The sequence below is a fragment of the Drosophila montana genome, unplaced genomic scaffold (assembly GCF_035044405.1).
Source record: "Drosophila montana isolate Dmon_TW-CO22-7 unplaced genomic scaffold, ASM3504440v1 contig_2668_1, whole genome shotgun sequence".
In the NCBI taxonomy this organism is placed as follows: domain Eukaryota; kingdom Metazoa; phylum Arthropoda; class Insecta; order Diptera; family Drosophilidae; genus Drosophila; species Drosophila montana.
The window spans coordinates 863587-890719 of record NW_026997535.1 but is presented as its reverse complement, the minus strand read 5'-3'; the positions used below and the strand labels follow the sequence as shown (position 1 = coordinate 890719).

The window sequence follows — 27133 nt, the reverse complement described above, 5'->3', positions numbered from 1 at the left end:
AAAGTTTATGGATCATATATATAATGTCTTCTGCGAGGCATTAACAGACAGTATGGAATGATTGCCAGAGCTTTAAAAATTATATAAATGCGAATTGTTCACAGATTTGTGTTTATCCCAAATTTTTTTTATTTATTAGACAATTGTGTTCCTTCATTCCGGGTGCGGCTAAATGACCTAAAACTATAAATAATTTCGAATCCAGATGTTTTGTAACAGTGTTTCTTAGGGTAAAGGTTGGCAATAGGATATATATAACTGGGCAGGCTTCCTGGATTTATATATATGGTATATATATATGTTTACCAGGATTGGACGATGGGTTGCTGCTTGTGCCTTCGATAATCACTATCTATCTACTATTTCTTCTTCTTGCCTTTGCCTTTGCCCTTGCCCTTCTTGCCCTTCTTACCCTTCTTGCCCTTACGCTTCTTGCCCTTGCTAGCGTCCAGCAACGCCTCAGTCACGTACGTCTCCGTTGTCACCTTGCTCATGGGCAATGTGATCGGCTGCTTTGGTGTCCGCAGCTCGATCTCAATGGTGTTCTTCTTGTGCTGCGACTTCGACTTGCTGCCCAGCTTGACGAGAAACACATCGCTATCGGTCTCCTCGCACGTTTTATAACACACCTAACAAAAAGGTTGGGAAAGGAATTACACTTGGAAAGAAATTGTTTCGCAAGTGGAGGAAGTATTATTTGGTCTAAATTATGGGCTTAATTTTTCCCAATATTTGGGCAGAAATGGACGAGATCTTAGCTTATGTATTATATTTGAGCAGCAATGGACTAAGGTAATATGGCCTTAAATGAAGCTCTAGTCCGCTGCGAAAGGTTGGGCAAAATTACCTGAAATTTCATGCAATTTTTTGCGATTAATTTTTTCTGGATGTAGAGAGTGGTTTTTGCTGGCAGATTTACAGCCGTTGCGAATACGAATTGTGGTTGGCACCACATATTTGACGCTGTTGCAACTGACTCGTGTGGTTATGCAACAGACATGCTGCAGCTCTGGCAATTGAAAGCGTTTAGCCAGACTGGGGGCCACGTCACGGAACAATTGGACTATTCGAGACTCGAATTCCGCATTCCAGCACGTGCTTCGAGCTGCCAAGAGCTGCACCCGTATGTGTGCTAGAGTGTGTGTGTGTGTGGGGTTTTTTTCCACTTACCTCTATGCCCTTCTTGCGGGTGTCCAATTCGATGCCCTTCATGGTGTCCTTGATGTCCTTGGCCTCCACCTGCATGCAGCAGCTGCGGCGGTTCTGCGTTGGCGGTATCGCCGGAATCACGGGTACCCCGCCGCCGCACAAACGCCGGCGATAGCATTCGACCTTGGCCTCCCGCTGATCGCACACCTTCGATCGATAACAATCGACCTTGGCATCCTCCTTTTCGCACGCCTCCTTGATCTTCGAGAAGGGCACGTAATAGTTGTCCGTTTCGCAGGTATCATTGCCCGAGTACTTGATGTTCGCGCGCACCTTCGGTATGTTGGGATGATTCACAATCCGGCCGCAGGTGCGTCGCTGTATGTGCTTCCGGGCAAAGTCGCTGCGCTGCAGCATATCGTTGAGGCACTTGTTCGATGAGCAGTCTTCCAAGTTTGGCCTATAAACGGGATCATCTTCGGGACCAAGGTTCGAATCGGCGCCATCGTCAACGCTCTGCACTTTGTGCGTATTCTTCAAAACGCGTATTGTCAGACCGCTGCCATTGAGACAGGCCTCGAACTCGTCATAGGCCTCGGGACCCGGATCCGGACGCGTGGGCTGTATAAAGCATGGCTGTATCTCGGGGCTGCAATCGCAATCGCATTGGCACTGACAACACTCATCGCAATCGGGCACAACTGAAAGGGCGAGACCACAATGGGGTTTAATATCTATGATTGGATCTTATCAAGGAATACAGACCTCTTGGCATCATTGGTCTCAGCATTTGGTCATTGATATTGATTGGGCAACTGACCCCACCTTTCTTCTTGCCCTTCTTGCCCTTCTTACCCCTCTTTTTGGCCATTTTGGTTGGATATGTTTATGTGGTCGTGTATGAGCTCAAAATTAAATTTAGATATAGCTTGAATTAGTCAATTTGGATATTGCACTTGACCAGTAAATGGCGCAATTTCCCTATAGCTCGTCTGCGCGCTAAAGTTAAACGAAACGAAATAGGAAATAATAGTAAATATTCTCAATTCCCGTTCGATTCAATTTCTAAATTCTCAAAAACCAATTGAATTGACCAGGCCGAGCCCTTGTGAGAGGCTGCCTTATGGTTCAATCAACTGGGTTACCCTGCGTTTACTCAAAACGAGAGTCCTAAAATCGCAGTCTTGAACTGCAAAGAAAAAAACACAAACGGGAAATTACGAGAGAATTTTTTTCTTTTTTGACGATAGAAAATTCCGAATCGATTGTTGAAAATAAAATGAAATTTTTACCCTGGATAATTTTGTGAATTACTGTTGAAGCGTTTTTACAATTTTGATTTACTTTTCAAAAAAGACTTTCAACGATTGCTAAGGTTTGACATCTTAAAAATGTATGAACTACATACACATAAAAATAAAATAAATAATAAATAAAACAAATTAGAGAACAGGAAACTTATGACTCAACGTATATGGAAACTTAGTTGGTTGGCGTCTGCGGTCGATAGTAAAAAACCTACACAAAGCGAAGCAGCTGTGACTCGGAATCACTTGACAAGGCGGAAGAAGAGTGATTTGATAAATATCAACTAACAATTACAATTGAAGCGTACGACGAAATGTATGCTATATTACGGGGAAAGAACATTGGCATAAATGAATAATTATTTTCGTATTACAACAATTTTATTTTCACTGAAAATTATAACAGCTTTTTTTTTGTGTTTTCATTTTTCTCTCCAATATTGTTCTTTTTTGCTTGAACGTTCTTCACTCTGCATCGGTTCCGGTAGTAGGTACAATTTTACGGCTTCAAAACTGTTGTACATTACGTCTTCTTGGTTTTCCTATTGCTCTTCTTCTTCTTATGTTTCCCTTTCTTATTCTTATTGCAAGCTAATCCGGGAGTTAAGTCGACACATCCACCGCATGGCTTGCACTGCTCGGTTGAACTCCTGATCTTGCGACAGATTGTTTTCTGATTATTGACCATCTGCTGTTGTCTCTTTACCAGTAGATTTTCATAGGAAGCGAATCTGGGAAATATGTCAACGTCGGCACAATCCCCGCACGGTCTGTAGTGCTCGACAATCCTCTTGCATCGATACTTACACGGCACAGTGGGGCAATCTGTGGTCACACAGGCTCAATTAGCTGCTTTAGTGGGTTTTGGGCCACACGATTAAACTTACCGCGATCGAACTCGTCCTCACATATGTCATAGGGACACAATTTGTCCTCATTGCAGGCAAAGTAACGATAGCCTTTGGTGGGTCGTTTGCCGTCGCGCTCTGCTGGTATTATATAACACGGATGCTGATCCGCTGGGCGCGGCGTTGGGACCATTTTGTTGCCAATTTTTCTGAAGTGCGACACTATTGTGGGTCCATGGCAGAGTAGACGCATTATGAGCACCATGTTGCCGGTCTGCTGTTGGCAGATATTAAAAAGGGGCAGCATTCTCTTGGCCATGGTGTAGCTGGGGCAGAGCTGCTCCAGGCGTTGAAAGCCGGCATTAAAGCACTCGCACGTGTCCAGCAGGTCCCTGTTGCTGCCTTTCAACAAGGGTAAATTTATCATATTATCCTGCCGCTTGCTCCTCCAACCCCAGTTCTCCGTGTTGAACTCCTTGTCGATCTTATCAAAGAGCGGCTTTACTTTGACCTCACCGAAGCCAATCAGAAACTTGCAGCGATCCGTACGTTTCTTATAGACATGAACCAACAGGCGATCCTCCTCTGTGATTGGCGATTCCAATGCAAAAATACAACACTTGCCACACTGCGGCTGCTTGGGCTCGATGCAGCCCCCGTACTCACGATCGCATATATTCGCATACACGCTGGACCGGAAGGTTAGCTCCACGCAGGTGGAGTACTCTTCGGGCGCACAGTGATTCCTACGCGTTATCACCAAATCATCGACCACAAAATCAAACATGTACAATAAATGCGGAATAAAGTCCATTTTAACAACATACAACTCTGTAGAACATTAAACACGTGACCGAAACGATAATTTGTACTGAAAATTGGTTAACGTAAAATTTGAATTTTGAAATATTGTTTTTGGATGGAGCGCTGGAATGTGACTGAAATGATTTTTCTATAGAACAGTAGATATCAGAGCAAAGCAAGCCCGATTACTTTTCTTTCTTTTCTCATATTTTCATATACATATATCAAAATTATAAAAACTATTAACTGAGCGCGCGTCAAGGCACATTTATATCGATTCCCCACAATCTCTATTAAAATCTTACCAAAAGCAATATTATTCTAGAAATTTGAGAATAAAAGTCTTCATTTTTCTTTAGATTAAAACGAGTGTTTTCGAGCAGAAAAAGGTGACAGTCTAAGAAAGTTCAAAATGTGAGAAACACTGTGCGTAAAATGTGACTGAAATAATACAGTTTATAGTTGGCCAAGGCGCTGCACTGCAGCATCTCGCTTTGGGACTTTATTGAAATAGCGATCCTCCACGCTGCCCCCCCCCTAGCTACATCGTCAATACCAAAACTTCATTCCTCTATTCGGTTGGTTCTTTGGCAGCAGCAGGGGGTTTGATCCTCGAATTTCGTTGGCATCAGAGTCAGATTGCTTTGGTTAATTAAAACACGAACTGTATTTGCATTGGCTTTGACAACACACTCGTCACAATCATCGATCACTATGGGTAAATATTGGATTAGGAATAATAATGCAGTCGCAGCTCAGAAATTGACCTACCTCTAGGTTTTATTATTGTACGATTGACTTTTTGGCTCTGCATATCCTTAGTTTGCCATTGTGTATTTGTTTTTATTTGGTCCTGAGCGCAGAATTTTGATTTGAATGCGAGAACTTGAACCTAATCAATCTGAATGTTGTATTTGGTCAGAAGGTGTCGCAATTGCCGTATGGCTCGATTGCGCGCTGAAACGAAACGAGAGATTTTGGCGTTTACATGGGATTACTATCATGTCATTCATATTTTGCACACTACCTCACTCACCTAGGTTGCAGCAGCTGGCATATTCGGGGCAGCAGTGGTTGCAGGGATCTGCGTATCCACCGCCCGGCGTTGGCTTGGAACTATCGCAGAATAGTCCGCCTGTGATCGCTGGTGATGCAATATCAATGTATGGTCCGCAGCCGCCGCCAGACTGACGGCTCTTGTTCTTCTTCTTTTCCTTCTCCTTTTCCTTCTCCTTCTCTTTGTCTTGTTTCTGCTTATCCTTGCGTGACATATCCGCTTCCTGTTGCTTTTGCACCTGCACGAAACGTGGATGGGCTGGAACGCCACCGCATGGACCACAAGGCTCCAGGCGCTGTTCAATGACCGACTTGCAACGTCGCTTGGACGGCACAGTGGGACACTCTGTGCGCATAGGATCAATTAGAGAGTTGAACGAGCTATTTACGTATGTATGGACTTACCGCGATCAAACTCATCCTCACAGTACTCGCAGGGACACATCTTGTCCAGATTGCAGGCGAAGTAGCGCAAGCACTTTTTGGGCTCTGGTGGTGGCTGATAGCAAGGATCTGGCTGCACGCACTTCGGCAATGGGCAAGGTGGACACTTGCCTCTGCAGCATTTCTTGCCAGTGTCCATGGGACCACCTGTGGCGCTTGCAGATCCACCGCCGCAACAGGGATCACAGGGATCTTCGGGACAACGTTCGGGCTCGCAAGGCGACTTAAATTTGCCACAGGACGGACACGGTGGACACGGCGGTTGGCAAGGGGACGGGCAGGGCGACGGGCATGGCGGCGGACATGGTGACGGGCACGGCGGCGGACCCACTGGATTGCGTGAACAGATTGAATGATTCAGCGAAAAGGCAGACACAATGGCCGGCCCATTGCAGAGCAGACGCATGATGAGCACAATATTGCCCGTCTGCTGCTTGCAGAGATTGAAGAGCGGCAGCAGCCGTTTGGTTAGTTCCGAGGTTGGACACAATTGTTCGCGACGCTCATATCCGGGATCATAGCAGGCACAATTATCCAGCACATCTTTGTTGGGACTCTTCATTTTGGGTAAATTTTGTAGCTGATCGTGCCATATCTTTTCCCAGTTAACATTCTCTGCGTCAAAGGATTCCCTGACGCGATCGAAAATTGGCTTCATTGGCAACTCGGTGAGTCCAATCAGGAACTTGCAGCGATTGGTTCGCTTCTTATACACGTGTATCAGGAGCCGATCCTTGTCCGTGATAGGTGACTCCAGCGCGAATATACAGCACTTGCCGCACTTCGGCTGCTTAGGATTCACGCAGGTTCCATACTCGCGATCGCAGATATTGAGAAAAACGCTGGAGCGGAACGTGATCTCCACACAGGTCGGATACTCCTCGGGCGCACATAAATTCTGCCGTGTTATGAGCAGATCATCAACCACAAACTCAAGCATATAAATTAAGCTCCTGGGCGAGGTCATTGCGAATTGTTTTTAATTGCAATCTGCGGGTGCAGAGAATAGATTCCAAAATTTTGTTACTAAAAAATTTAATGTTGTAATTTGGGCCGAGGTAAAAACTGAACTGGTATAGACATTTCGATATTCTCTAACATGGCTTACAAAACACATGCCTGCTGAGAAATCTATCTTGAAATATCTCTTTGATGCCTTACATTTTTATTTTTATTTTATTTTCTTAAGTATTTAAGGAATCTAAGATAACGTAGACGCCTTGTCAAAACTCATTTTGCGCCCAAATATTTTTGAGTCTTAAGGCTGTTCCATATTTAACTATCTTAAAGTTAGTTTAAGCTTAAAGTTCAGTTTATGCACAAAATATATATATATTAAATCCCGTTTCAAAACAAACATTTTCATAAAATAGTCTTGTTTAAATCTCAGACTCCGATATTTACACTTTTACCCACACCAGATGCAATTAAATTAAATTTTTTTTTTTTTGGGTTTTTTCTAGTTTTTAATAAAATCATTTATTCAATTCCCGAAATTTTTCTACAAAATTGATTGAGCTACTCGTAAATGTACCTTTAAGTGGCGCTGCTACGGTCACTGCCTCTGGTTGTGCATTGCAAGCAGCACGAAGCTTATGCTTAAGAACAACTCCATCTATTAATTAGCTAGGATGGTAGGAGGAAGAAGACAAAGGGCGTGTTAAACACAATATACATAATTAAAGAGCATTTGTATACAGGAATTTTGCTTCGTATATTTTGTATGCAGTGTCTTTAAATGTTGGTAGCAAAGCACGTAGACTTGGCAGGCTATCCAGCACGGGATTATCAACTAAACGACACTAACGTCAGGCGGAATGAAAGGACAGGAGAGGAAAAAGCTGTGGCCACTGAACAAACTCGATTCCGTAGTGGAGAATGCCAGTGGCGCTGACCGCAATCATGGCACCCCAGAAGAGCATGAACAGCAGGTTCTCCGTATTGAATTCGGCCGGATATGTCATAGTGATAATGAACATGGCAACAGCGACTAGCAGCACCGATGGGAAGGCGAAGTAGCGCCAGCCACGTGCCTTTGACAGTGGCGATGGCAGAATGCTGCCCTCGTTTTCATCGATCAGATAGTTGCCCAGGAACAGGTCGATGCCATCCTGGCGTCTACCATCCGCAAAATTGTTTAAATAGTAGCGCATTAACGAATTCTTGCCATCATTCACAGCACCCACTTTGGTGCGTTTGCCGGTGCGGGTAAAGTCCGTTTTGAGGGCTCCTGTACCGGAATACTGTAGCGAGACAAGATCAGCATTGTCCGCCCAAACGCCCTTAAACAGCGTCTCGAAGCTGGTGGAAGCGTGCTCGACCAGTTGACCCACATGTAGCACACCCAGTTTTTGGAGCACGGCGCTGAGGGAGCGGCGAGCAAGCATGCTCTGCACCACATTCGTTCTGTCGAGGCAGTCAATGCAGTTTATACGGAACACGCCCGTTTGCGTGGACACGACGTTGCCATTATTGAAGGCATGATAGAAACCGAAGTTTTCCTGTTCATGGGCGAGCCGATCGATTAGAATGTTCAGTCGGTCCCACCGCATTTTACGGCACTCGTGATGGAAGTCAAAGGCCTCATAGCGCACTCCAGGGTTGCCCATCTCGCGAACCAGTCTCGCAAATGTTGCCTCCAGCTCGCCCTCGGCGCCTTTTTGATCAACTAAATTGACAGCCACCTGCTTCCCATAAATGTTCAGCTGTGCATTGAAATGCGCCGTGCATGCCGCCAAATGGTCTTTGCCGGGGATCAGACGCGGCTTTGGCTTATAGCGCAAGTTGGGCAGCTGCTGCCAGTAAAATGGCATGCTGCCACGCGTCTGCACGAAGCTGGTGTGCTGCCCATTGAACTCGACAATCTGTTCCGTTTCCACAAAGTTCGCCACTTGGCCCAAATCGTTGCTGCCACGGCAGAAGAGCCGCGTGCCCGCACGCTCCACAGATCTGCGCGTCACAATACTCCAGAAGAAGGTTTGTCCGTTAATTTGCACCTGGTTGACCGACACAAAACCGTGCACCAGCGGCAATTGAAAGCGTTGCATTTTATCGCACTTGAACTGCTGCAGCACATAAGAGTTCCACACAAAACGCTTATCCGCAGGATCCAGCAGACCCTTCTCCGTCTTTTTTCCTAGATTCTCCTGCTGCCGCTGTAGCGTTTGCGTGAGATCGTAACGATAGGAGAAGTAGAAGAACTTGGTATCCAAAGTCTGGCGCAACATGCTCAGGTAAGCGTGATTCTCAGAGCGTTGAATTGCATTGGGAATGTACGGTATAATATCGTAGCCAGCCAAACGCCACACGATCGCATTGTTGAGGACGCCCACGAAGAGGCGATGGGTGGCCACTATCAGATAGTCACAGCTTAGCAGATGTATTGTGCCCAGAATACCACATATTCGTCTCGTCGGCATCAGATTGACTAGCTGTGTGGTCTTGGCCTGCACACGCGTCACCTTGTCGAGTCGGCCAATAATCAATAGTTCATCCTGGCCATTCGGTTCGACAATAAAGCACTCCTGCGTTATGTACAGATTCATGTCATCGTACACATCGTTTTCGGCCTCCATTCTGCACGTGCACCTAAAACATGCATAAGTCTGATAAATATGCCTCTTATCGTTGTTATTGTTGGCTTTAAGTAGCTATAGGTCGGGTTCTTACTGCGTTTTGTCAATGGTTCTTCCCAGCGATGACGGCGCACACACGCGACACACACGCACACAAACTCAAGCACCGGCGGTGGCAGCGGCAGTAGCAATACAACAACAACTATAATAACTGCGGCCTAACTCTTAACACCGCTCACGCTCACCTTGTGTTGCAATGTGATTGTCCAGGCGGCAGACGTTTTTTTTTTAATTTTGATTAAATTTAACAGCTGCAAACATAGCAATTTTTAAAAAACTAAAAAACCTATTTAACGAGGTGACGAAGGCACAAGCACTCACACATACACTGGCTCACGAAAACTATCGATGCAATATCGATAATTGTAGCTAGCGCCATCTGTCATCTTTTTTCGGAGGCTCAATTGAGCGCGTACGTGCGCTTACACAATTGGACCATATCAGCTATATTAAAATTTATCAAATATCATAAATACACTTGAAAATCAAGACGACTTATTTTTTGGTTAACTTATTTTTACAACTATTTACAGCAGAGGCGAAATTATTCACATATTGATACGAAATCAACGCTAACAGTGTGTGCACAAGTCTAACATACGAAAAATGTCTTGCACAGTGTGTGCACATCCGTGGTGCTAAATAACATTTTTCGGGTCATTCAAAATTGAACGGACGACGCGATTAAAGCGGCAGCTTGTAATATTTTCTCGTATTGCATTTGAAAGCTGGCTCTATATACATTTAAATATTAAGTGATTTCGCTAACATCCCCAGCGCGTGATCAGAGCAGCCTGTTAAGGTGATACACTTCAATTTCACACATAAATACGTGAATTACAGTTATTTGCAAAGGCATAAAAGGGCTTGGCGTCATTTATAGACATGGATTTAACATCGGGTGCGAATGGCTCGCGCCAGCAGCAAGCGCGAAAATCAAATCAAAACATACAGGTCTATGTGCGCGTCAGGTGAGCTCCGTATATCCATATTTAGCTGCCGAAATTGTGATCCTATGTTTTGGCTTTGCAGACCGCTTAACTCGCGGGAACGATGCATACGTTCCGCGGAAGTGGTGGATGTGATGACGCCACGCGAAATTGTCACACGGCACACGCTCGACTCCAAGCTGACCAAGAAGTTTACGTTCGATCGCACCTTTGGGCCGGAATCGCGTCAATGCGATGTATACAGCACCGTTGTGGCGCCGCTTATCGAGGAGGTGCTCGCGGGTTACAACTGCACTGTGTTTGCCTATGGTCAAACGGGCACGGGCAAAACACACACAATGGTGGGCAACGAGTGCGCAGAACTGAAGTCCTCCTGGGAAGATGTAAGTGAACCCCAATTTAAATATATAGAACTGAGTCTGCGCCTGCGCGGTACAGTTGTGTTTCGCTAGAGAACTTTTTTGACCTGCGAAAACAAGTTTTTCTACTTTGTGACTGACCTCGCAGCTGTTGTGTCTTCTCAGAATTTCAAACCTTTTTCTAATTAGTACACGCCTCTTTTATAGGACTCGGAAATTGGCATTATACCGCGTGCGCTCAGTCATTTGTTCGATGAACTGCGCATGATGGAGCTCGAGTACACTATGCGCATCTCCTATTTGGAGTTGTACAACGAGGAGCTATGCGATTTGCTTTCAACTGATGACAATACCAAGATTCGTATATTTGATGACAGCACAAAGAAGGGTTCGGTTATTATTCAGGGTCTGGAAGAGATACCCGTGCATAGCAAGGACGATGTGTACAAGCTGCTGGAGAAGGGCAAGGAGCGACGCAAAACGGCCACCACACTCATGAATGCCCAATCCTCGCGCTCCCATACCGTTTTCTCTATTGTAGTGCACATACGTGAGAATGGCATGGAAGGCGAGGAGATGCTCAAAATTGGCAAACTGAATCTGGTTGATTTGGCGGGCAGCGAGAACGTCTCCAAGGCGGGCAATGAGAAGGGCATTCGAGTGCGTGAAACTGTCAATATTAACCAGAGCCTGTTGACACTGGGTCGTGTGATCACAGCGTTGGTCGATCGGGCGCCTCATGTGCCCTATCGCGAGTCTAAGCTGACTCGGCTGCTGCAGGAGTCGTTGGGTGGGCGCACGAAGACTTCAATTATAGCCACCATCTCGCCGGGCCACAAGGACATTGAGGAAACACTCAGCACACTGGAGTATGCGCACCGTGCTAAGAATATCCAGAATAAACCAGAGGTCAATCAAAAGCTGACCAAAAAGACGGTACTCAAAGAGTACACTGAGGAGATCGATAAACTGAAGCGGGATCTGATGGCGGCACGCGATAAAAATGGAATTTACCTGGCCGAGGATACTTACAATGAAATGACGCTCAAAATGGATTCGCAGACGCGTGAGCTAAACGAAAAAATGTTGCTGCTTAAAGCGCTCAAAGATGAGCTGCAAAACAAGGAGAAGATCTTTAATGAGGTCAGCATGAATCTCGTGAAGAAGACCCAGAAGCTTTCACGCACTGAACAGCATCTAACCGAAACCAAGGGATCGCTACTGCTCACCAAGAAAGTGCTCACCAAAACCAAACGGCGCTACAAGGAAAAGAAACAGCTGGTTGAGTCGCATGTTAAGACCGAACAGGAGCTGACTACACAAGCCCATCAAATACTGGAAGCAGCCGACTCGGCTGCAGATGATACGCACCAGCTGCACGGCACCATTGAGCGACGGCGACATGTGGATGAAAAAATTCGCAGCACATGCGCACAGTTCACGGAGCGCATGCGGGACAATCTGGAGCTGCTCGATGGCAGTCTCACCCAATACCAGGAACAACATGCAGGGTCCACGCAGCAGTTGACCGACGAGCTGGGTAAGCGATACATTATTTTATACTTCACATTCAATTTATGTTGCTTCTATTCCTGCTTAGCGAATTGTACCAATGTGCATCAGCGTCTGGTGGCCAATGCCACCAAGAGCATCGACAACTTGCGTATCAGTTGCACAGAAGCTTTAACGGCACATGGGCAGCTGCAGGCACAGTTTGCGGCAGCTGTTGCCAGCATTGAAGACGCCCATTGCATAGCGCTAGTGGCACAACTACTAGAGCATATGCAGAAACGTAATGCCATGTTAAGCGAGGATATGCTAAGCAATTTGCAGGAGCTGGAGGCCAACAATGAGCGTCACAAGGCAGCGCTGGATAGCATGCGCGATGGCTTCTCTCCGATTATTGAGCGCAACGCAAAGGCGCTGCAGCAGCACGTGGATCAGGTGCAACAGCAATTGCAGCAGCTAACGGCGTTGAGTGCTCCCGATGCCGAGCAACTGCAGCAGCTGCAGACCGAATTGGCCTACGAGGAGGAGTTGGCACAGCAAGAAGCGGCCCTGATGAATCAACTGGAGCAGCTACAGCAGCAGCGCGCCAAAAACACAATCAGCATGGGTACTCGCGTTGGGCAACTGAAGCGCAGCCATGTTGCGGCCAATGAACAGGCACAGCAGACAGGCAACACCATGCAGGCGTACGCCATGGAGGGTTCCGTGGCGACGCAGGCAGCACGCGATGAACTGTGCAGCCAACTGCAGGCTGCAGTGCTGTGCGTGGATCAGGGAGTTGCTAAGTGTTCCACGCTACAGGTGCAGCTGGAGAATCTATGCAAGGAGAGCGCTAAGCAGGCCGAGCACAGCATGCAAACAGTGCGCAACCATGAGCAGCAACTGCGCCAGATGTGCTCGGCCAGCGAGGAGCACGCTGAGAAACTGCGTCACGAGCAGCAGAAAACCCTTGAGTCGGCCACCGAGCAGATCCATCAGATTATTAAAGATGATGTGCAATTGGGCATCGGTCATGCTGCCATCACAGCCGATCTCATTGAGAAGCTCTCCGAGCAGACAAAGCAGCACGCGATATTGCAGCGGCAACATCAACAGACTTGCCACCAGGATCTCTCCAATTTCCATCAGAGTGAATTGAAAACGTATGCGCCCACTGGTACAACTCCATCCAAGCGGGACTTCATCTATCCACGCACACTAGCAGCCACATCGCCGCATCAGGATATTGTGCGTCGCTATCGGCAGGAGCAGGACTGGTCGGATTTGGACACCACGGCCACCATTGATGAGGTAAGTCATCAGATTTATGTATATATCATTATCAATTCTAAGGATTCCTTGATTTTGCAGTGCAGCGAGGGTGAACCAGAGGAATCGTTGCAGTCTGTGCAGGAGCTGTCCGAAACGGAGACCATTATGAACTCCACGCCCATTGAGCCCGTTGAGGCCGTAAATGTTAAGCAACGCGGCTCCAGAGGTGCCAGCAACACGCTGAAGCAGCCGCTTGCCGGCATGCGCAGCGGCTCCCTGTCCCGCTCCCTGACACCTCACAAGTATTCGCCTCGTAATTCGCCTCGCAATTCACCGCTCAGCTCGCCTGCCTTTAATAGGGTAAGCTAAAAAATACAAGCTGTTAAATAGCAGAGCAATCATAATTTGTCTTGCCTTATTCCCCGCACAGCACAACAAAGAGAACATGGCCTGAGACGAGTATCCAGCATCCCGGTAACACATAAGTCGCTAATTGGAGCACCTCTTTTAAATTTGCCTGTTCCTTTTTATTTTTAACTTTATTTTTGCTTTTTGTATCAACTTTTGAGATTCTTTTTCAATACAATATGCACATATTTTTCCTCAAATAAACGCACCTGTACCACAGTGAACGTTCGATATAGTGAAATAAATGTAATTGAGATAAATGTATACAGATGCTATGGCATTTCTTGGATAATCATATCCCAAGCATTTCGCGTTAAGTTTGTTTATTATATTGAAATCTTACTGTGGCAAGTCCAGGAGACTCAGTCGTCCTGTTGTTCATCGTCATCATCTTTGAGTATGCCCAGGCGTCGTGCCACCTCCTTAACATTGGCTATAAACTCCTCCTGCACCAGATTGAAGCTCATGGCCAGCAGCGCGATGCCAAAGAGCAGATACAGGGAACAGTAGGCAATGGACTGCTCCGACTCATCCTTGACGCCCTTGGCGGGCACAAAATCACCAAAGCCTGCAGCAGAAGTAAAGCAAGTCAGAGCTGAAGATGGATATGTGCAGATTAAACACGGGCACTCACCAATTGTGGTCAGCGTGATGAAGCAAAAGTAGGCCGAGTCCAGGAATGACCATTGCTCCCAGTAGGCAAAAAGGGCGGCACCACCCAGTATATAGCTGACCACCAGAAAGACGCACAGCCAAATGGGCACCGGCCGGTCCTTGGGCACCAGCTCGAACCTGTCGCCATACTCGTCGCCGTACATGGAATCGTCGTCATCGTAATCATAGCTGGGACGTCGCCGGATCTGACGCTGCACGGGAAAGCCCATTGGCGACATGATGCGTGGCGAGGGTGGTAGACGGCGTTCGCGACGTCGCTCGCGGCGGGGCTCCCGGTTACGCGAACCATGACGCACTGGATAATCCTCGTATAAGTCGTTATCGTCGCACATGGACAGCTCATCGAAGCTCTCCTCCACGTAGTCCTCGTGGCGCGGCGAGCGTCCGCGTCGATGTCGCTGCGGCGGCCCTGCATCGTAGTCTGGCGGCTCCAAATGATTGCCGTAGCGCGAGGATTGACGGCCCAGACTGCCAGCACGTCGTCCATTGGATCGTTGTTGTTGTTGATGATGATGATGCGAAGGCGGCGGTTGTGGCTGCGGTGAACGCTCTCGTTCTAGGTCCCTTTGACGTTGGCGTTGACGATGCGCCGACCTGGGCATCGATTGGCTGCGTGGCGCATTGCGGGCATGTTGCCCGCTGTTAACCAAGTCGTTGTCGTCGTCCAGCGCATAGCGATTGGGTATTATGGGCGTCTTACGCACCACATCCTCATCCACATCTTCGTAGTGCGACGAGATGTGTCCATGCCGCGGATCCACACTTTTTGCACGACCCGTGCCACGACCCGGCGTTGAGTGCAGACGATGCAGTTCACGAGAGGCGCGCGTATCCTGGTGTTGGGGTGAGCGCACGGAGCGCACACTGGCCGCACGCTTCGCCGGTGGGGGCATGTCGCTGAAATCATCAATGGAACCATGTATGTGCGTCCTGGAGTGACCCAAATAGCGCTCACGCTCCACAGTATGCCGGTCCCGCATTCTGTCCCGCTGACGCTGCCGGCTGCTGTAGCGGTTGGCGCGATTCAAGGTCTGCGTCTCGTACTCATCGCCGTAAATGGTATGACGCTGGCGAGGCTCATGCTGCAGTGGCTGGTGGTACATCTGCGGGCGACGTGAACGGTTTCCACTGCCGCGATATCCGCCGCCGCCAAGGTCACGATCGCGGTCATCGTAGCCGCGACCAAGAGTGCGCAGCTCCGGATCCGAGTAGGCATGCCCCATGGAGGGCCCCAGCCCAGAGTCATTGTTGGAACGCTGTGTCATCTTCATGGAGCGCCTGAACGAAGGCGGCGGCTGAGATCGCGACGTAACACGCTGCGGCCGCATCCGCATAGATCTTTGCCTCGACCGTGCCTTTCTGGGCCGCTTCGCCGAGCGGGTGCACACATAACAGCAGATGCGCCAGTAGAGGAACCTGCCTGACAGATTAACAATGGGCACGCAACGCCAACAACTTGCCCAACTCACCGAAACGATGTGGCCATCACATCTCCAATGTTTGACAGACAGAGCAGCATCAATGGAATCCCAACGATGGCATAAAAGATCGTTGTCACCTTGCCCCAGTCTGTGCGCGGTGATATGTGGCCATAGCCTGTCCAGCGTTTGGCATCGCAGTTATGGTAAATGATATTACATGTGAATGAATAAGAGGAAGAGAACAATTATTGCTGAAAATTGAGCTCATTACTTTAAGATTGGTAGGGGTAAGGATATATATACTATATAATAAAATCTTTTTATATATAGCTTCCATGGTAATTTACCCAAGCTTTTCAATATATCAGAAGTCATCTTTAAATACAAAACTGAACATATATTCATAGTAGTTGGCATTCTTTTCAATATTTAAGTTCTGCATCTTAAATCTGTATATTGATATTTAAAAATTATACTTTTCTTATTTTCGAATATTTGTTGGTTTTAATCGAATGTCTATATATTTTGTTTTCTTCCAAAAAAAAGTTCCCAATAAATGCCAGTCTTCAAATAAAAACTTTTATAACTAAGTCAAAACTAAACGGATTCTTAAGACTGGTGAATTATTCTCCAAGATTTGAGAATATTTAAACTAAATTTTTGCAAAGTTTAGATCATAAATTAAAATGATTTGTATATACTTAAAGTATGGCTATCATATTTTTCTTAAATATATGCATTTTATTTTATATACATTATATTTTCTAAATAACAAATCTTAAAATTTGATTCTTTTTGAGTGTCGAAATAAGTATAGAACGCACTTTAGTGTTATTTGTTGTTGTTTTTTTTTGCCAAGATAGATAAAATTTTAATGTCTTTAGTTGGCCGGGAAACTGCCTTGAACTGTGGATAATATGTGCCAGCTTGTAAATTGGCAATAGTATCTGGAAAATGCTAATGGACGCAACGTGCCTAATCTGTCTGCTTTTAGAAGCTAATCTATTATCGTCTCCCACGCAATGTACAAGTACAAAATGGGCGTTTCAAGTTTTGCCGCTTGCGGAATTGCGGAAGTGTTTGCATTCGCATGGATTCCATGGCTGAGGGCAATGGGTGTGTGTGTGTGTGTGTGTACCTGTGTGTGTTTGGTATTGGCACAGACCAAACAAGCGGCGGTCATTAAACTCGCAGATAGCAAGCAGCTAAACCCCAGACAATTCACTTAATGCTACATCCATATTGGGAAATTAGACAAAAAGTTCCCATCATCAATCTAAAATCTGAAACTAAAAAATCATCTGCGTCGCGTTTGACCTTGCGTTTGCTGTTGAATGTATAAAAAGTCGTTCTAACTTTTGATTTCGTTGGATGCTTCCTGCCCCCACACCCCCCTTGCGGACAATTGGTTGGATTAAACCTGAAACTGAAAACATTTTAGAGGTCATTCACGTGGGCGCTTAGTGGGCCAATCAACTTGTGTGCAACAAACTGTATCCAAAAAAATATAACCCAAAATAAAACTAAGCCAAATGCTGACCTATGTGCCGCACGATCTGAATGATAAGCCAAATTTATAGCAATTGCTGCAGCATAAACAACTAGGACTTTTGCAGTCGGGTATAACCGACTGCTAAATACTTGTTATAAGGCCAAGAATAGCTTGAAATAGGATGACAGCTGTGGGTATTAAGATACATTAATATTTTTATATTATTTGAATAGGTCTTCAAAGGAGCTCATCATTTTATCCTATAAAAGATATAGACCCATCCGATACTCCACGCTCTCAGTGGACCTACCCATATAATCTTAACATTTCATCTGACGCGGGTATACACGAGTGTCTCTGATTTCATACAGACCGAAACCAATATACCCTTTTGTCTATGTGAGCGAGTGTAAAGATATATCTGCAATTGATCAGTAAATGAACACTAATTATGCATCAACACAAAAAGTGGGCTGTTAAATGTGTAAACTCATTTTGATTTCCAGGAAAGTGTTTTGTAATCCGCATCGGTACCCTTCATGGAGTCTAACGATCAATTACAAAACGATCGTGAGGTAGTTCAATATATTTATGCGATTTCTACGTGCCGACATGTGCACATGTCCAAGTCGATTGCAGCAGTTCCTGGGCGGCGTTGCATGAATTGATCTGATCACTGCACACAGAACAGATCACTGATCACTGATCATGCGCTTCTTTGCGGTTTGGCAGTTTCGCAGTTTCTTCGGATTGGATGAATCAATGCTGAATACGTGGGCTGCGTGCCCGGCGATCAAAACTGGTCGCCGATCGCTGTTAAATCTGGCGTGTCTTTTTTGGGAGTGCGTCTTCGTCTGCCACGATCCTCTGTCTGTGTATCTGTCTGTCTGGCTTGTTTGCGTTGATTCATTAGATGTTTACGCTGCGGCACAGTGGGGCAAAACACATGCTGATCGCCGGTCAATAACAAATGCAACCAAGGCCGGATTTAAATCGAGCCGGCTCATGGTTTGGTTCAATAGAAAATACTTTTGAGGAGTAGTACATTGGCATTAAACCATATATGACAAATGCCAATTTTGTAATATTTTCAGTAAAACAGGCGCGCAATTTTAAATTAAATGTTTAAAAAATTTAAGAAATTAAAATAAGAGCCTTGTTAAAAGGAACTAAACCTTAAGACAGCGCGCTGGTTCAAACCCTAAAAAATATTAGACATCAAAATAAGAGCCTCGTTAAAAGGAACTAAGCCTAAAGCATGGGCTCTGGCTCAAACCCTAAAATATATAAGAAATCAAACTAAGAGCCTTGTTAAAAGGAACTAAGCCTAAAGCAAGGGCGCTGGTTCATACCCTGAGCCGAAACAGTGACAAATTTAATTTTGTCTTGCAATGCGACCTTTTCTGCTGGTTCCACTGTGGGGCATGTGCCGCACCTGCCGTCCTCGGCGAGCCACACTCGAGTGATTTTTGTGCCTCGTCGTTGGCCCATTGTTATATAAGTAGCGTGTGCCGCTCGCATTGTCGAATTATTCTGTTGGCATCGCTATAAACGAGCGAGTCGCGACAAAGCGCGAAATACGGGTCAGTGTGTGAACCATCCATCCACAAGCAGAAAGAAAGGCCAGAGTCTCCAGTGTGAATCAGTGAATCTCCGTTAAGTGCAGAAATCATGAGAAAACATTGCCTCATCGCGTCGCTGGCGCTTGTCTGTCAGCTGGCCATTGTGTCGGGCGAGGATCATTGGGTTTGGCGCACCTACAACCGCAGGGAGCGTGCGTTCAAGGAAAACGATCGCGAGGCCTCCATGCGCAACGCACACCAGAACCAGCAGAGACGAGAGCCAACCACCAGACGACCGCTGCCTGGTGAGCCGGAGAATGATGAGATCGAGGACTATGTGGACGTTGAGCCCACAACAACCACTGCGCCCAATGTGGGCACGCGTCAGTACAACCCCTATCCCAATCCCTTTGGCGGATTTGGTGGACAGCCGGCGATTGGTGGCCAGTTTCCAGGCATTGGCGGCGGCTTTGGCGGCGGCAATCCAGGCGTGCTGGTCGGTGCGGGTGGCCCTACGGGATACAGACCGCCGCTGTATCCCAATGCCTATCAGCCTGGCAACATTGGATTTGGTGGTGCGCAGAACGGACTGGGACTAGGTGGCTATCCAGGCATCTATGGCGGTGCGGCTGCGAGTGCGAGCTACCCGGGCCTGGGTGCCGGTGCAGGCTATCCCGGCGTGGGTGGCGGTGCAGGTTATCCAGGCGTGGGTGGCGGTGCAAGTGCCGGCACAGCCTACCCGGGCGGACAGCTCGGCGGCGGACTAGGCTTGGGTCAGTATCCAGGCGCTGGCAGCCAATATCCATTTGGAAGCTATCCAGGCGCAGAGACAAATTACAACCAGTTTGGAGCGCCTGGCGGACAATATCCTGGCCTGGCACAGTATCCGGGCAATCAGTACGCCGGACCACAGTACACAGATGGCTATGGCCTAGCTGCTGGCTTTGGCCTAGGCCAGCCCGGCCTGGCACCCACGGGCTATGGCGGCAACTTCGGAGTTGGGGGCGTTGGCTATGACGAGAAGTCGCTGACGCCGGCCGAGGGCAAGAGTGCCAAGAGCTCGGCCAGCTCCCCAGCGACGGTGAATGATAAGCTCAGCAAGAATATTTAGCTGTAGCTCTGCTTCAGCTGATGCTGCTTGAGCACCCGTTAGATTTCTTTAGAGTTTAGTCGTTAGGCTTAGATTATGTTAAATGCGAATAAAATTCTCTCGAACTGTTGACCTATTTAAGCACTCACCAATTGTGGTTATGACGATGATGGAGTAGAATAGGGAGCCGGCAAAAGTCCATTGGGATTTGCGCACATCCTCGTCGCCGTCCCAGCCGTCGGCCTTGATGGCCGTCATGATCTGCTTCTCAAAGTTGGCCAAATGCTTGCTCACATTCGCCATCCAATCGTTCTCGCGCAGCACCAGCGCATCATCGGAGAGCAGCCAAATGCGCTCGGTGAGATTGAAGCGTAGATTCTGTATGTCCCGCTTGACCTGGACGCACACACATGTGGTTACTGTTAGCCAAGTTGGTTGTTAAGCACCCGGTGCGATCTCACCTCAATCTCATGCGGTCGTTCGAGATGCTGAAACAAATAGGCACCGCCCACACAGTACGAGACCACAAGCAGCACGAGCAGTACATGGGAAACGACGCAGGTGAGCACCTTCCACGAGAAACAGATGGCAGCCACGCAGCGTCCGCGTTCCGGCTTTGCCGGCTCCATCATGTGCGGCGGCAGGGATTGTGCCCGCCTGCCCGACATGGTCGTGCACCTCTTCGGCTATGCGTCTTCCCTTGGCCAATTTCGTGGTTCGCTGCACACAAATTATGAAAAGGCAAACTAAATTTCTTTAACCCGAAACGAAATAGTCGACGGTTAAATACCCTGTAAAATGTTGAGTATGATTTTACTAAGATCGTCACCTTATATACCCCTTCTACGACTGATAGAGGGTGTGCAAACTAAAGTTTTTAAGCCGGTTTGAACCAAGCCGGTTCGAACCCAAAATTTAACATATTTTGCCATAAACTGAACTTTTAACAGATAAGTTAGATATAGAATATATTTGAAAATATATTACTGAAACATAAATTATTATTGATTGAATGAAAGCAATGTATAATATTAATAGAAGTAATTTTTTAAAATAGTTGGGTTCATATAGGACAACAAACTACAAGCGAAGTGGGCAGGTGGCTAAATGGAAGTGGGAAATCCCAATCCTCACACATGTACATTAAGATTTGTCTAAATATTTATTTAGTCGACTCGCCAGGCTGGCAAGGTCGGGTAAGTGGTTAGGGGGGGGCTATGCCGCTTTGCTTTATGGAAACTATTTTGGGGAACAACATCCATCTCGTCAACAGACAGACAGACAGACGGACGGAGCAGACGGCGCACCCCGCAACTCGTCGTTGCTCGCCACAAGAAATTTTTACTATTCATAGTCTAAATAGTACCCGGAATGGCACAACAAATAACCGAATAGACAGATGGACTATATATATATATTATAATGGGAAGATGCTATATAACATGCCCAAATAATTAGTAGCTTTGATTTCATTTGATTTCTTATTGGGCAATTATCTGCGAGCAATTTATGAACTGTTTTTGGCTCTACATGACATGATTTACATTTATATACGCCAATCTTTCAAGCCGTACCGCACTATTAGGATTTGTTCTTTTTCAAAATATATTTCCAAATTCAATTCATTTCTGTGTGCACGTTGCGTGCTTATTTCCCGATACGGATGGCAACGGCAACAGCACATGGACCGATCCCGACGACTCTCCAAAGATTACTGAACATTTCTCTGATCGGCGATCGGCGTTCGGAGAGTGGTTTATTTTTGTTGCTACTTGGGCTAGTTGTAGTAGCTTGTAGTTTTCTTCTATTCAGAACATTTTGGAATACTTTTTGTTTACTTTTTGCATCTCAGTTGGCATTTGACTTGTTCTCCCGAGAACACGGAACAAGAGACTCGATCAGCAGCTGATTTGTCAGGCACAACAAGAACAACGACAAATAGTGCATTTCTCTCTTCCGACTTTACAGAAATATGCAATATCTGTTTTAAAATTCCTTTTTAAATATCTTTTTAAAAGTAGAATATTGTAAAAAAGTGCACTGTTTTTTTTGTCTACACCACAAATGTTCATTATCAAAGCTTGTTTGTAAAACTCAAATTATGAAATATCAAAACTTAAGATATAGATAAGGCATGCGCTATATATAGACTAAAAATTTAGCACGCCCCACTGACCAGGTCCTAATCAACATTCAGCTGCCGGAACGAACCCTCCAGCCCGAATAGACCCTCAAAGTCAATTGGCCTGCCTGGTCGGAGGCGCTCATCCGTGCCATAGTTCTGCTCCTCTACCCAGTAGTTCCTGTAGGCGCTTATACGCTCTTCCCAATCCTTGATCAGTTCTGGTATGGAACCATTTTCGCCTCCGTACTCCACGGGCAAATACTTTTGCGGTATTTGCTGGTATATGGCCTCAAAATTATTGCCGTGCACGTAAAGCTGTAGAAAAATGATAAGGACGTTGAGTTCCTGAAGGATTAGCTACAAGCTGATTTGGAACCTACGCGCTCCTGTTGTTTTTTGGACATCATCGGCTTGAACATGTTGAAGACCTTATCGAAACCCGCGGGCGTGTTGATGAAATGCGTGCCTTTTGTGCGCATGGGCAGTGCCTCCTCCTGAAAAACGGTCATCTTCTTGGCAAAGGACGGTGTCATCTGAAAGAAATGCCCGGCCTTTACGTCGCTCAGGTCCAGAATATTTATGACCCCATTAACTATGGCATCATCGTCTTCATCGAGCATTATTTGATGCATTAGACTGCTGGCCCGATTGATTTCAATGAAATTGTACTCATCGGGATTGTAGGCGCCCATGCGCAATACAACTAGCCGTGGTCCATTATCATGCAGTGGGCGTGGCAGCACTATAGCAGTGCTACAACTGAACCTGATTCAAAGTTCAAAACTGACTTCAAATGCGACTCACCCGAATCGGAAGAGGGCAAGCAGCTTGTCCACATCCACATTGTGTCCAATGAAATATTCGGGATACTTGGTGCGCAGCGTGTAAAACCGATCCATTTTGGACTTGGTTTTCTCCAGGCTGTGCTTGCAGCCGCGCAAGAAGTTGACCAGAAACTGGTCATCGGTGCGCGCTTTCAAATGTGGCTGCTGGGCGATCCACTGACGCAGTGCGGCTATGTCCGCATCCAGGCGTTCCGGAATCTCGTTCAGCTGCTCGATAGCATTTTGCTGCAGCGCCGGACTAAGCGGACGAATGGACGGCATGTTGGCCAGGTCGGGCAGCCAGTGCACAACTGAAGGTCTTTGTTCGGGTTCGATTCATGGGCAGCCACCATAATCAATCCAAGATAAGATAGTAGACAAAGGCCAGACAGCGCAACTTATTCTAAGAAGAGAGCGAGAGTGGAGCACAAATTCAATCAATTTATTGGCTGTTTATAGTTTTACAAAGTCAGTCGATATCCAACATGCGGAATGAGCCATCCAGGCCAAAGTAGCTCTGGCAGCTTGTATTGTCTGGGATATCTTCCCTCAGCTTTTCGTTGGTGCCAAAGTGACGCGACTGTTCGAAGTATTCGCGATAGCTCCACATCTTGGCCTCCATTTGCTCTATGATGTCCTGCATGGTGCCCCTGCTGCCGCCGTATTCCTTGGGCAGATACTCGCGACGCACACGCTCAAAGATGGCCTCCGGATCGGAGCTGACAGATACCTACATAGAAAGAGAGCTATGAAACGCTGCTGATCGCTAGCTATTCTCCAACAGAGGTGACTCACGCGATTCTTGATCTTATCGGGAAAGAAGGAGCGCAGCGATTTAAAGCCACTTTCGAATGAGGCAGGCACATTTATAAAATGTATTCCCTCCTGCCGTGTGGGCATCGCCTCATCCGCAAAGGCCGAAAACTTGCTTAACAGCTGCGGCTGCAGGGCAAACAAATTGGCGGCCGTTACTCCGGTCATGTCCAGTATTTCAATGTAGCCACTGACATTCGCATTGTCGTCCTCCAGCATCATGATTTCGCCAAACATGGAGCCCACTCGAATAATGTCCTGGAACTTAACCTTCTGCGTGTCATAGGAACCTGTGCGTATAATGGTCACCGCCGGACCCGTATCGCTCGCGTCCAAAGGAATACGTAGAATGACGCTTAAAAGAGAATACTTTATTTGGGAAAGATATGGAGGCTTCTCTATTGATGATACCCCATTCGAATGATCTCCAGCACCTGGACATCATCGGCCAATCGATGCTCATTGAATACTTCGGGAATAGCCGCCTGCAGCGTGTAGTAGCGATCAATCTTGTGCTTGGCCTTCTCCAAACTGAACTTGCTGCCCCGCAGGAAGCCCAGCAGAAACTGATCCGTGAGGCAGGCGCAGAGATGCGGCTGCTTCTGCAGCCACTCTCGCAGGGCCGCAATATCTGATGCAACACGAGCCGGCACCTCGTTCAGCTCCTCGATGGCAATCTGCTGAAGACCTGGAGGTAACGGACGTATTCCGGCGGATAATTGGCTGTTGTTCATGGTGATTGTATGCATACTGGCAAATCGATGGACTATCAATTCTCCATAATGCAATTTAAGCGGGTAAACTCTATTGTTTCAATGCGATAAGAAACATTCTCAAGCAATTGAGATAATCTGTCAAGCGATTAGTTCTCGCTTAGGATCGATTTGTTGTTGAGAAATTTATGCGTCTATATTATATGTGGGTGCGTAGCTGTTGTAGCTATTTCCAAATTTCCATTTTTTAAGTATAAAGAGCAATTAATCTTGTGGAATTTTTCTAAAACAGTTAAGAGGGTCTTTTTTTCTAGATACAGTTAAAAAAAAAAGTATACAGCTAGATTTACGTATTGTCCATTTGTAACAACATATGGGTTAACAATGCTTAGCTTTTTGAATGTTGATTAACAGGAGCAATAAAATGCGTCTATTTCTGTTAGAGGTGGACGTGTTGCTTGGAATAAATAAATGTTACAAAGAAATATTTATACAAACTGCTTCTGACTTAAACTAGCACTCAACGTGCTTAAAGATACATTTTTGCAAATTTAAATCTATTAAACAATAAATATGCAATGCAATAATGGTATATGTTTCAGACATGTGACTCGTTACAATCAAGTACATGGCACAGCTCACACGTACATAAATATCGCTCATCTCTAGCGGGTAGCAACAACACTGTAAGTTAACAGTACCCCACAGTAAGTTAACAGCGCCTTTCAGCAGACGCACTATTAATACAAATAGAATAAATAAAATATCAAAATTAAAAAGCGCTAATTTGGTCAAACTACTAGCGCGCGTTTTTAAATACAGTTAACATATCTAAATTAAGTTAAACACAACGGTCTTCGCGATACTACTTGTGACTTAAATACGTTTTCAAATCTGCAATTTCGATACGTAAATTGCATTGCAATTCCATACGGCGCTGCGGCTTGGTTAAAAAAAAAAACAAAAACAATGTAAGTTGTGCAAAGAAAAACCTCAAATAGAAAGCGAGAGAAAGGGCCAAATGATGGCGGGCGCAGTTAAATAAAGGCCAACCCAAAGGGTGTTGCAAATGCCACATGCAGCAGCAGCCCGGTGGGTGGCATTCGCCCTGTGTGCGGTTGGGTCATGCGACCCCCTTCAAGGGCACTAAAGCCGCTGCAAGGTGTCGTAAGTGCCGCGAGTTGTGTGATTGTCATTCCACAATTTAGCGAATTTAAAGGCTTAAATGCGTTGTTTTGTTACTGTGATTCATCATAGTAAATCATCTTATTGACGTAATGTGCATACTCAAATTAAGCTAAACTCTTCTTCTTTTTGTATTTTGGTATGTGTGTGTGTTTATTTTCAGTTAACGTGTTTCCGATCCGAGTGAAGAGTCAAGATGCAAAACAATCCCAGTCCACAGTTGCCATGCAAGGGCATTTTAAAGACTTCGCGCAGTTTTGACAAGTCGGGTGCCAGGTAAGCGCAATCAACTTTAACCTTTAGATTAAACAAAGGCTAACCACTAGATTCGTTTTCGCAGTTTTCGCAAAAGTGCCAAGTTTGATGAGCTGAACGTGATGCAAACATTTCATCCGGCCGATAAGGATTACGGGCATATGAAAATCGATGAACCAAAAACACCTTTTAACTACACGGAGCCATTTAATGAGAACAGAGACGAGCTGGACACCGAACTGCTGGTTGAGAAGTATAAATCACTTTTGACCTAGCGCTAGCCCAGGCATGCTAAGCTCATGCTTTTTATTTCCACCATAGATTACGAATTGCGGCCAGCACACAACAGTCTTCCCAAAGCATTGATGATGAAGGTTCTTCCGGCGATGATCAGCCTATTAGCGAAGAGGAGCGACGTAAGCTCACAATCGTCCTACATCATCTGAATTTTAGATTTTAATTGTGTCTCATTTTGCAGAAAGACGCCGTGAATTCGAGCGGCGTCGCAAGGCCCACTATCGTGAATTTGAGGCGGTCAAATTGGCCCGCAAGCTAATACAGGAAGAGGACGACGATGATGATGATGGTAATGACGCAGGTGCTGCTTCGGGGTCAGCACAAGGCGTTGCCACCAGTTCCAGCACTTATGCCAGCGGCTCGAAACAAAAGTCAAGTCCGAAAACAACAACATCCGCGACCACCAGTGCGACCAGCAACAGCAGCATCATGGACCTGGAGCCAACTCACAATTAAAAGCAATATGCAACACAATATTTACAGGGTTCTAACTGACGTTGTTTGTTGATGTTAATGTTGTCCGCGTAGGCGGCTCATCCGAAACTTAATTTATTGCTACTAAGTGCTGTCGTGATGAATTAAATTTATATATACATTTACCTGGCGTAAAACAGGTAAAAGTTCGTATATTTCAAATAGCAGCCAGCGCAAAATGTGCTTTCCATCAATGAAATATGATACAAATCGATTGAAATTGTAGCTGCGAGAGATTTTACAACCAAGTGCACATTATAAACTAATATACGATGAAATATAAAAATTTGTAGCGTTATGTGTAGTTAATGCTTTTTTGATCTGATCTTCTCCAATTGAATAACGAAACTGAACTCTTAGCCCAACCTCCAAACAAAACGCATTCATTTGCATTTAATTTTCAATAAGTGGAAATTTAATTTCTAAACACACACGAACACACACAAAAGTGCCACAACAAAAAGTAAATTTAATCAAGAAGTAAGCC

At 46.0% G+C, this 27133-nt stretch overlaps 10 protein-coding genes across 15 annotated transcripts; 3 read left to right on the top strand and 7 right to left on the bottom strand.

The window, feature by feature from the left end:
- Positions 1–105: 105 nt before the first annotated feature.
- LOC135429550 (uncharacterized) lies at positions 106–2564 on the bottom strand. Of its 3 annotated transcripts, none has more exons than XM_064683875.1 (4): positions 2442–2564; positions 1915–2148; positions 1171–1850; positions 106–629 (listed from the first exon to the last, which is right to left on the bottom strand). In XM_064683875.1, exons 2-4 carry the CDS (start codon positions 2018–2020, stop codon positions 360–362), a joined length of 1056 nt encoding a protein of 351 aa, XP_064539945.1. In that variant the 5' UTR covers positions 2021–2148; positions 2442–2564; the 3' UTR covers positions 106–359. The 3 variants fall into 3 exon arrangements, with proteins under 3 accessions (XP_064539945.1, XP_064539943.1, XP_064539944.1); XM_064683873.1 differs by having other exon boundaries at positions 2371–2517; XM_064683874.1 differs by lacking the exon at positions 2442–2564 and adding an exon at positions 2306–2434.
- Positions 2565–2815: 251 nt separating this feature from the next.
- LOC135429549 (uncharacterized) lies at positions 2816–4246 on the bottom strand. Its single transcript, XM_064683872.1, has 2 exons — positions 3344–4246; positions 2816–3281 (listed from the first exon to the last, which is right to left on the bottom strand). The coding sequence occupies exons 1-2, from the start codon at positions 4116–4118 to the stop codon at positions 2980–2982; spliced, it is 1077 nt and encodes a 358-aa protein (XP_064539942.1). The 5' UTR covers positions 4119–4246; the 3' UTR covers positions 2816–2979.
- Positions 4247–4563: 317 nt separating this feature from the next.
- Positions 4564–6690, bottom strand: LOC135429546 (uncharacterized). 2 transcript variants are annotated; one of them, XM_064683866.1, is made up of 4 exons: positions 5570–6690; positions 5145–5510; positions 4880–5065; positions 4564–4820 (listed from the first exon to the last, which is right to left on the bottom strand). In XM_064683866.1, exons 1-3 carry the CDS (start codon positions 6573–6575, stop codon positions 5001–5003), a joined length of 1437 nt encoding a protein of 478 aa, XP_064539936.1. In that variant the 5' UTR covers positions 6576–6690; the 3' UTR covers positions 4564–4820; positions 4880–5000. The 2 variants fall into 2 exon arrangements, with proteins under 2 accessions (XP_064539936.1, XP_064539937.1); XM_064683867.1 differs by lacking the exon at positions 4564–4820 and having other exon boundaries at positions 4885–5065; positions 5136–5510.
- Positions 6691–7297: 607 nt separating this feature from the next.
- Sac1 (Sac1 phosphatase) lies at positions 7298–9510 on the bottom strand. The gene is made up of 2 exons (XM_064684015.1): positions 9278–9510; positions 7298–9196 (listed from the first exon to the last, which is right to left on the bottom strand). The coding sequence occupies exon 2, from the start codon at positions 9181–9183 to the stop codon at positions 7417–7419; it is 1767 nt and encodes a 588-aa protein (XP_064540085.1). The 5' UTR covers positions 9184–9196; positions 9278–9510; the 3' UTR covers positions 7298–7416.
- A 315-nt stretch (positions 9511–9825) lies between these two features.
- Klp61F (Kinesin-like protein at 61F) lies at positions 9826–13944 on the top strand. Its single transcript, XM_064683999.1, has 6 exons — positions 9826–10214; positions 10276–10576; positions 10760–12092; positions 12153–13351; positions 13412–13672; positions 13743–13944. Exons 1-6 carry the CDS (start codon positions 10129–10131, stop codon positions 13764–13766), a joined length of 3204 nt encoding a protein of 1067 aa, XP_064540069.1. The 5' UTR covers positions 9826–10128; the 3' UTR covers positions 13767–13944.
- On the bottom strand, positions 13806–21665 carry galene. 3 transcript variants are annotated; one of them, XM_064684001.1, is made up of 6 exons: positions 21535–21665; positions 20422–20680; positions 20110–20356; positions 15865–15991; positions 14355–15811; positions 13806–14288 (listed from the first exon to the last, which is right to left on the bottom strand). In XM_064684001.1, exons 2-6 carry the CDS (start codon positions 20626–20628, stop codon positions 14083–14085), a joined length of 2244 nt encoding a protein of 747 aa, XP_064540071.1. In that variant the 5' UTR covers positions 20629–20680; positions 21535–21665; the 3' UTR covers positions 13806–14082. The 3 variants fall into 3 exon arrangements, with proteins under 3 accessions (XP_064540071.1, XP_064540072.1, XP_064540070.1); XM_064684002.1 differs by having other exon boundaries at positions 20422–20751; positions 21535–21658; XM_064684000.1 differs by having other exon boundaries at positions 21505–21637.
- On the top strand, positions 18980–19981 carry LOC135429512 (elastin). Its single transcript, XM_064683831.1, has one exon. It carries the CDS (start codon positions 18980–18982, stop codon positions 19979–19981), a length of 1002 nt encoding a protein of 333 aa, XP_064539901.1.
- Positions 21666–21671: 6 nt separating the features above from the next.
- Positions 21672–23228, bottom strand: LOC135429642 (alpha-tocopherol transfer protein). Its single transcript, XM_064684020.1, has 3 exons — positions 22890–23228; positions 22466–22838; positions 21672–22400 (listed from the first exon to the last, which is right to left on the bottom strand). Exons 1-3 carry the CDS (start codon positions 23189–23191, stop codon positions 22143–22145), a joined length of 933 nt encoding a protein of 310 aa, XP_064540090.1. The 5' UTR covers positions 23192–23228; the 3' UTR covers positions 21672–22142.
- Positions 23229–23330: 102 nt separating this feature from the next.
- Positions 23331–24745, bottom strand: LOC135429641 (alpha-tocopherol transfer protein). The gene is made up of 3 exons (XM_064684019.1): positions 24134–24745; positions 23705–24077; positions 23331–23639 (listed from the first exon to the last, which is right to left on the bottom strand). The coding sequence occupies exons 1-3, from the start codon at positions 24469–24471 to the stop codon at positions 23379–23381; spliced, it is 972 nt and encodes a 323-aa protein (XP_064540089.1). The 5' UTR covers positions 24472–24745; the 3' UTR covers positions 23331–23378.
- A 1032-nt stretch (positions 24746–25777) lies between these two features.
- I-2 (Inhibitor-2) lies at positions 25778–26944 on the top strand. The gene is made up of 4 exons (XM_064684021.1): positions 25778–25896; positions 25961–26128; positions 26197–26291; positions 26354–26944. The coding sequence occupies exons 1-4, from the start codon at positions 25817–25819 to the stop codon at positions 26626–26628; spliced, it is 618 nt and encodes a 205-aa protein (XP_064540091.1). The 5' UTR covers positions 25778–25816; the 3' UTR covers positions 26629–26944.
- Positions 26945–27133: the final 189 nt, after the last annotated feature.

What these genes read in the sequence shown, in the direction of transcription:
- LOC135429550 (XM_064683875.1), bottom strand. Translation starts at nt 2,020, where the DNA reads ATGGCCAAAAAGAGGGGTAAGAAGGGCAAGAAGGGCAAGAAGAAAGGT. An exon ending in GAGACCAATGATGCCAAGAG is followed by an intron (nt 1,851 to 1,914) that starts GTCTGTATTCCT and finishes TCGCCCTTTCAG; the next exon opens with TTGTGCCCGATTGCGATGAG. An exon ending in CCCGCAAGAAGGGCATAGAG is followed by an intron (nt 630 to 1,170) that starts GTAAGTGGAAAA and finishes CCTTTTTGTTAG; the next exon opens with GTGTGTTATAAAACGTGCGA.
- LOC135429549 (XM_064683872.1), bottom strand. Translation starts at nt 4,118, where the DNA reads ATGGACTTTATTCCGCATTTATTGTACATGTTTGATTTTGTGGTCGAT. An exon ending in TGAGGACGAGTTCGATCGCG is followed by an intron (nt 3,282 to 3,343) that starts GTAAGTTTAATC and finishes GTGTGACCACAG; the next exon opens with ATTGCCCCACTGTGCCGTGT.
- LOC135429546 (XM_064683866.1), bottom strand. Translation starts at nt 6,575, where the DNA reads ATGACCTCGCCCAGGAGCTTAATTTATATGCTTGAGTTTGTGGTTGAT. An exon ending in TGAGGATGAGTTTGATCGCG is followed by an intron (nt 5,511 to 5,569) that starts GTAAGTCCATAC and finishes CTATGCGCACAG; the next exon opens with AGTGTCCCACTGTGCCGTCC. An exon ending in TGCCAGCTGCTGCAACCTAG is followed by an intron (nt 5,066 to 5,144) that starts GTGAGTGAGGTA and finishes GTTTCGTTTCAG; the next exon opens with CGCGCAATCGAGCCATACGG.
- Sac1 (XM_064684015.1), bottom strand. Translation starts at nt 9,183, where the DNA reads ATGGAGGCCGAAAACGATGTGTACGATGACATGAATCTGTACATAACG.
- Klp61F (XM_064683999.1), top strand. Translation starts at nt 10,129, where the DNA reads ATGGATTTAACATCGGGTGCGAATGGCTCGCGCCAGCAGCAAGCGCGA. An exon ending in TGAAGTCCTCCTGGGAAGAT is followed by an intron (nt 10,577 to 10,759) that starts GTAAGTGAACCC and finishes CCTCTTTTATAG; the next exon opens with GACTCGGAAATTGGCATTAT. An exon ending in GCTCGCCTGCCTTTAATAGG is followed by an intron (nt 13,673 to 13,742) that starts GTAAGCTAAAAA and finishes TTCCCCGCACAG; the next exon opens with CACAACAAAGAGAACATGGC.
- LOC135429512 (XM_064683831.1), top strand. Translation starts at nt 18,980, where the DNA reads ATGAGAAAACATTGCCTCATCGCGTCGCTGGCGCTTGTCTGTCAGCTG.
- galene (XM_064684001.1), bottom strand. Translation starts at nt 20,628, where the DNA reads ATGTCGGGCAGGCGGGCACAATCCCTGCCGCCGCACATGATGGAGCCG. An exon ending in AACGACCGCATGAGATTGAG is followed by an intron (nt 20,357 to 20,421) that starts GTGAGATCGCAC and finishes GTGTGCGTCCAG; the next exon opens with GTCAAGCGGGACATACAGAA. An exon ending in CATCACGCTGACCACAATTG is followed by an intron (nt 14,289 to 14,354) that starts GTGAGTGCCCGT and finishes CTTCTGCTGCAG; the next exon opens with GCTTTGGTGATTTTGTGCCC.
- LOC135429642 (XM_064684020.1), bottom strand. Translation starts at nt 23,191, where the DNA reads ATGCCGTCCATTCGTCCGCTTAGTCCGGCGCTGCAGCAAAATGCTATC. An exon ending in CTTGCCCTCTTCCGATTCGG is followed by an intron (nt 22,839 to 22,889) that starts GTGAGTCGCATT and finishes GTTCAGTTGTAG; the next exon opens with CACTGCTATAGTGCTGCCAC. An exon ending in CCAAAAAACAACAGGAGCGC is followed by an intron (nt 22,401 to 22,465) that starts GTAGGTTCCAAA and finishes ATTTTTCTACAG; the next exon opens with CTTTACGTGCACGGCAATAA.
- LOC135429641 (XM_064684019.1), bottom strand. Translation starts at nt 24,471, where the DNA reads ATGCATACAATCACCATGAACAACAGCCAATTATCCGCCGGAATACGT. An exon ending in CTGGAGATCATTCGAATGGG is followed by an intron (nt 24,078 to 24,133) that starts GTATCATCAATA and finishes TTCTCTTTTAAG; the next exon opens with CGTCATTCTACGTATTCCTT. An exon ending in CCGATAAGATCAAGAATCGC is followed by an intron (nt 23,640 to 23,704) that starts GTGAGTCACCTC and finishes CTTTCTATGTAG; the next exon opens with GTATCTGTCAGCTCCGATCC.
- I-2 (XM_064684021.1), top strand. Translation starts at nt 25,817, where the DNA reads ATGCAAAACAATCCCAGTCCACAGTTGCCATGCAAGGGCATTTTAAAG. An exon ending in TTTGACAAGTCGGGTGCCAG is followed by an intron (nt 25,897 to 25,960) that starts GTAAGCGCAATC and finishes TCGTTTTCGCAG; the next exon opens with TTTTCGCAAAAGTGCCAAGT. An exon ending in ACCGAACTGCTGGTTGAGAA is followed by an intron (nt 26,129 to 26,196) that starts GTATAAATCACT and finishes TTTCCACCATAG; the next exon opens with ATTACGAATTGCGGCCAGCA.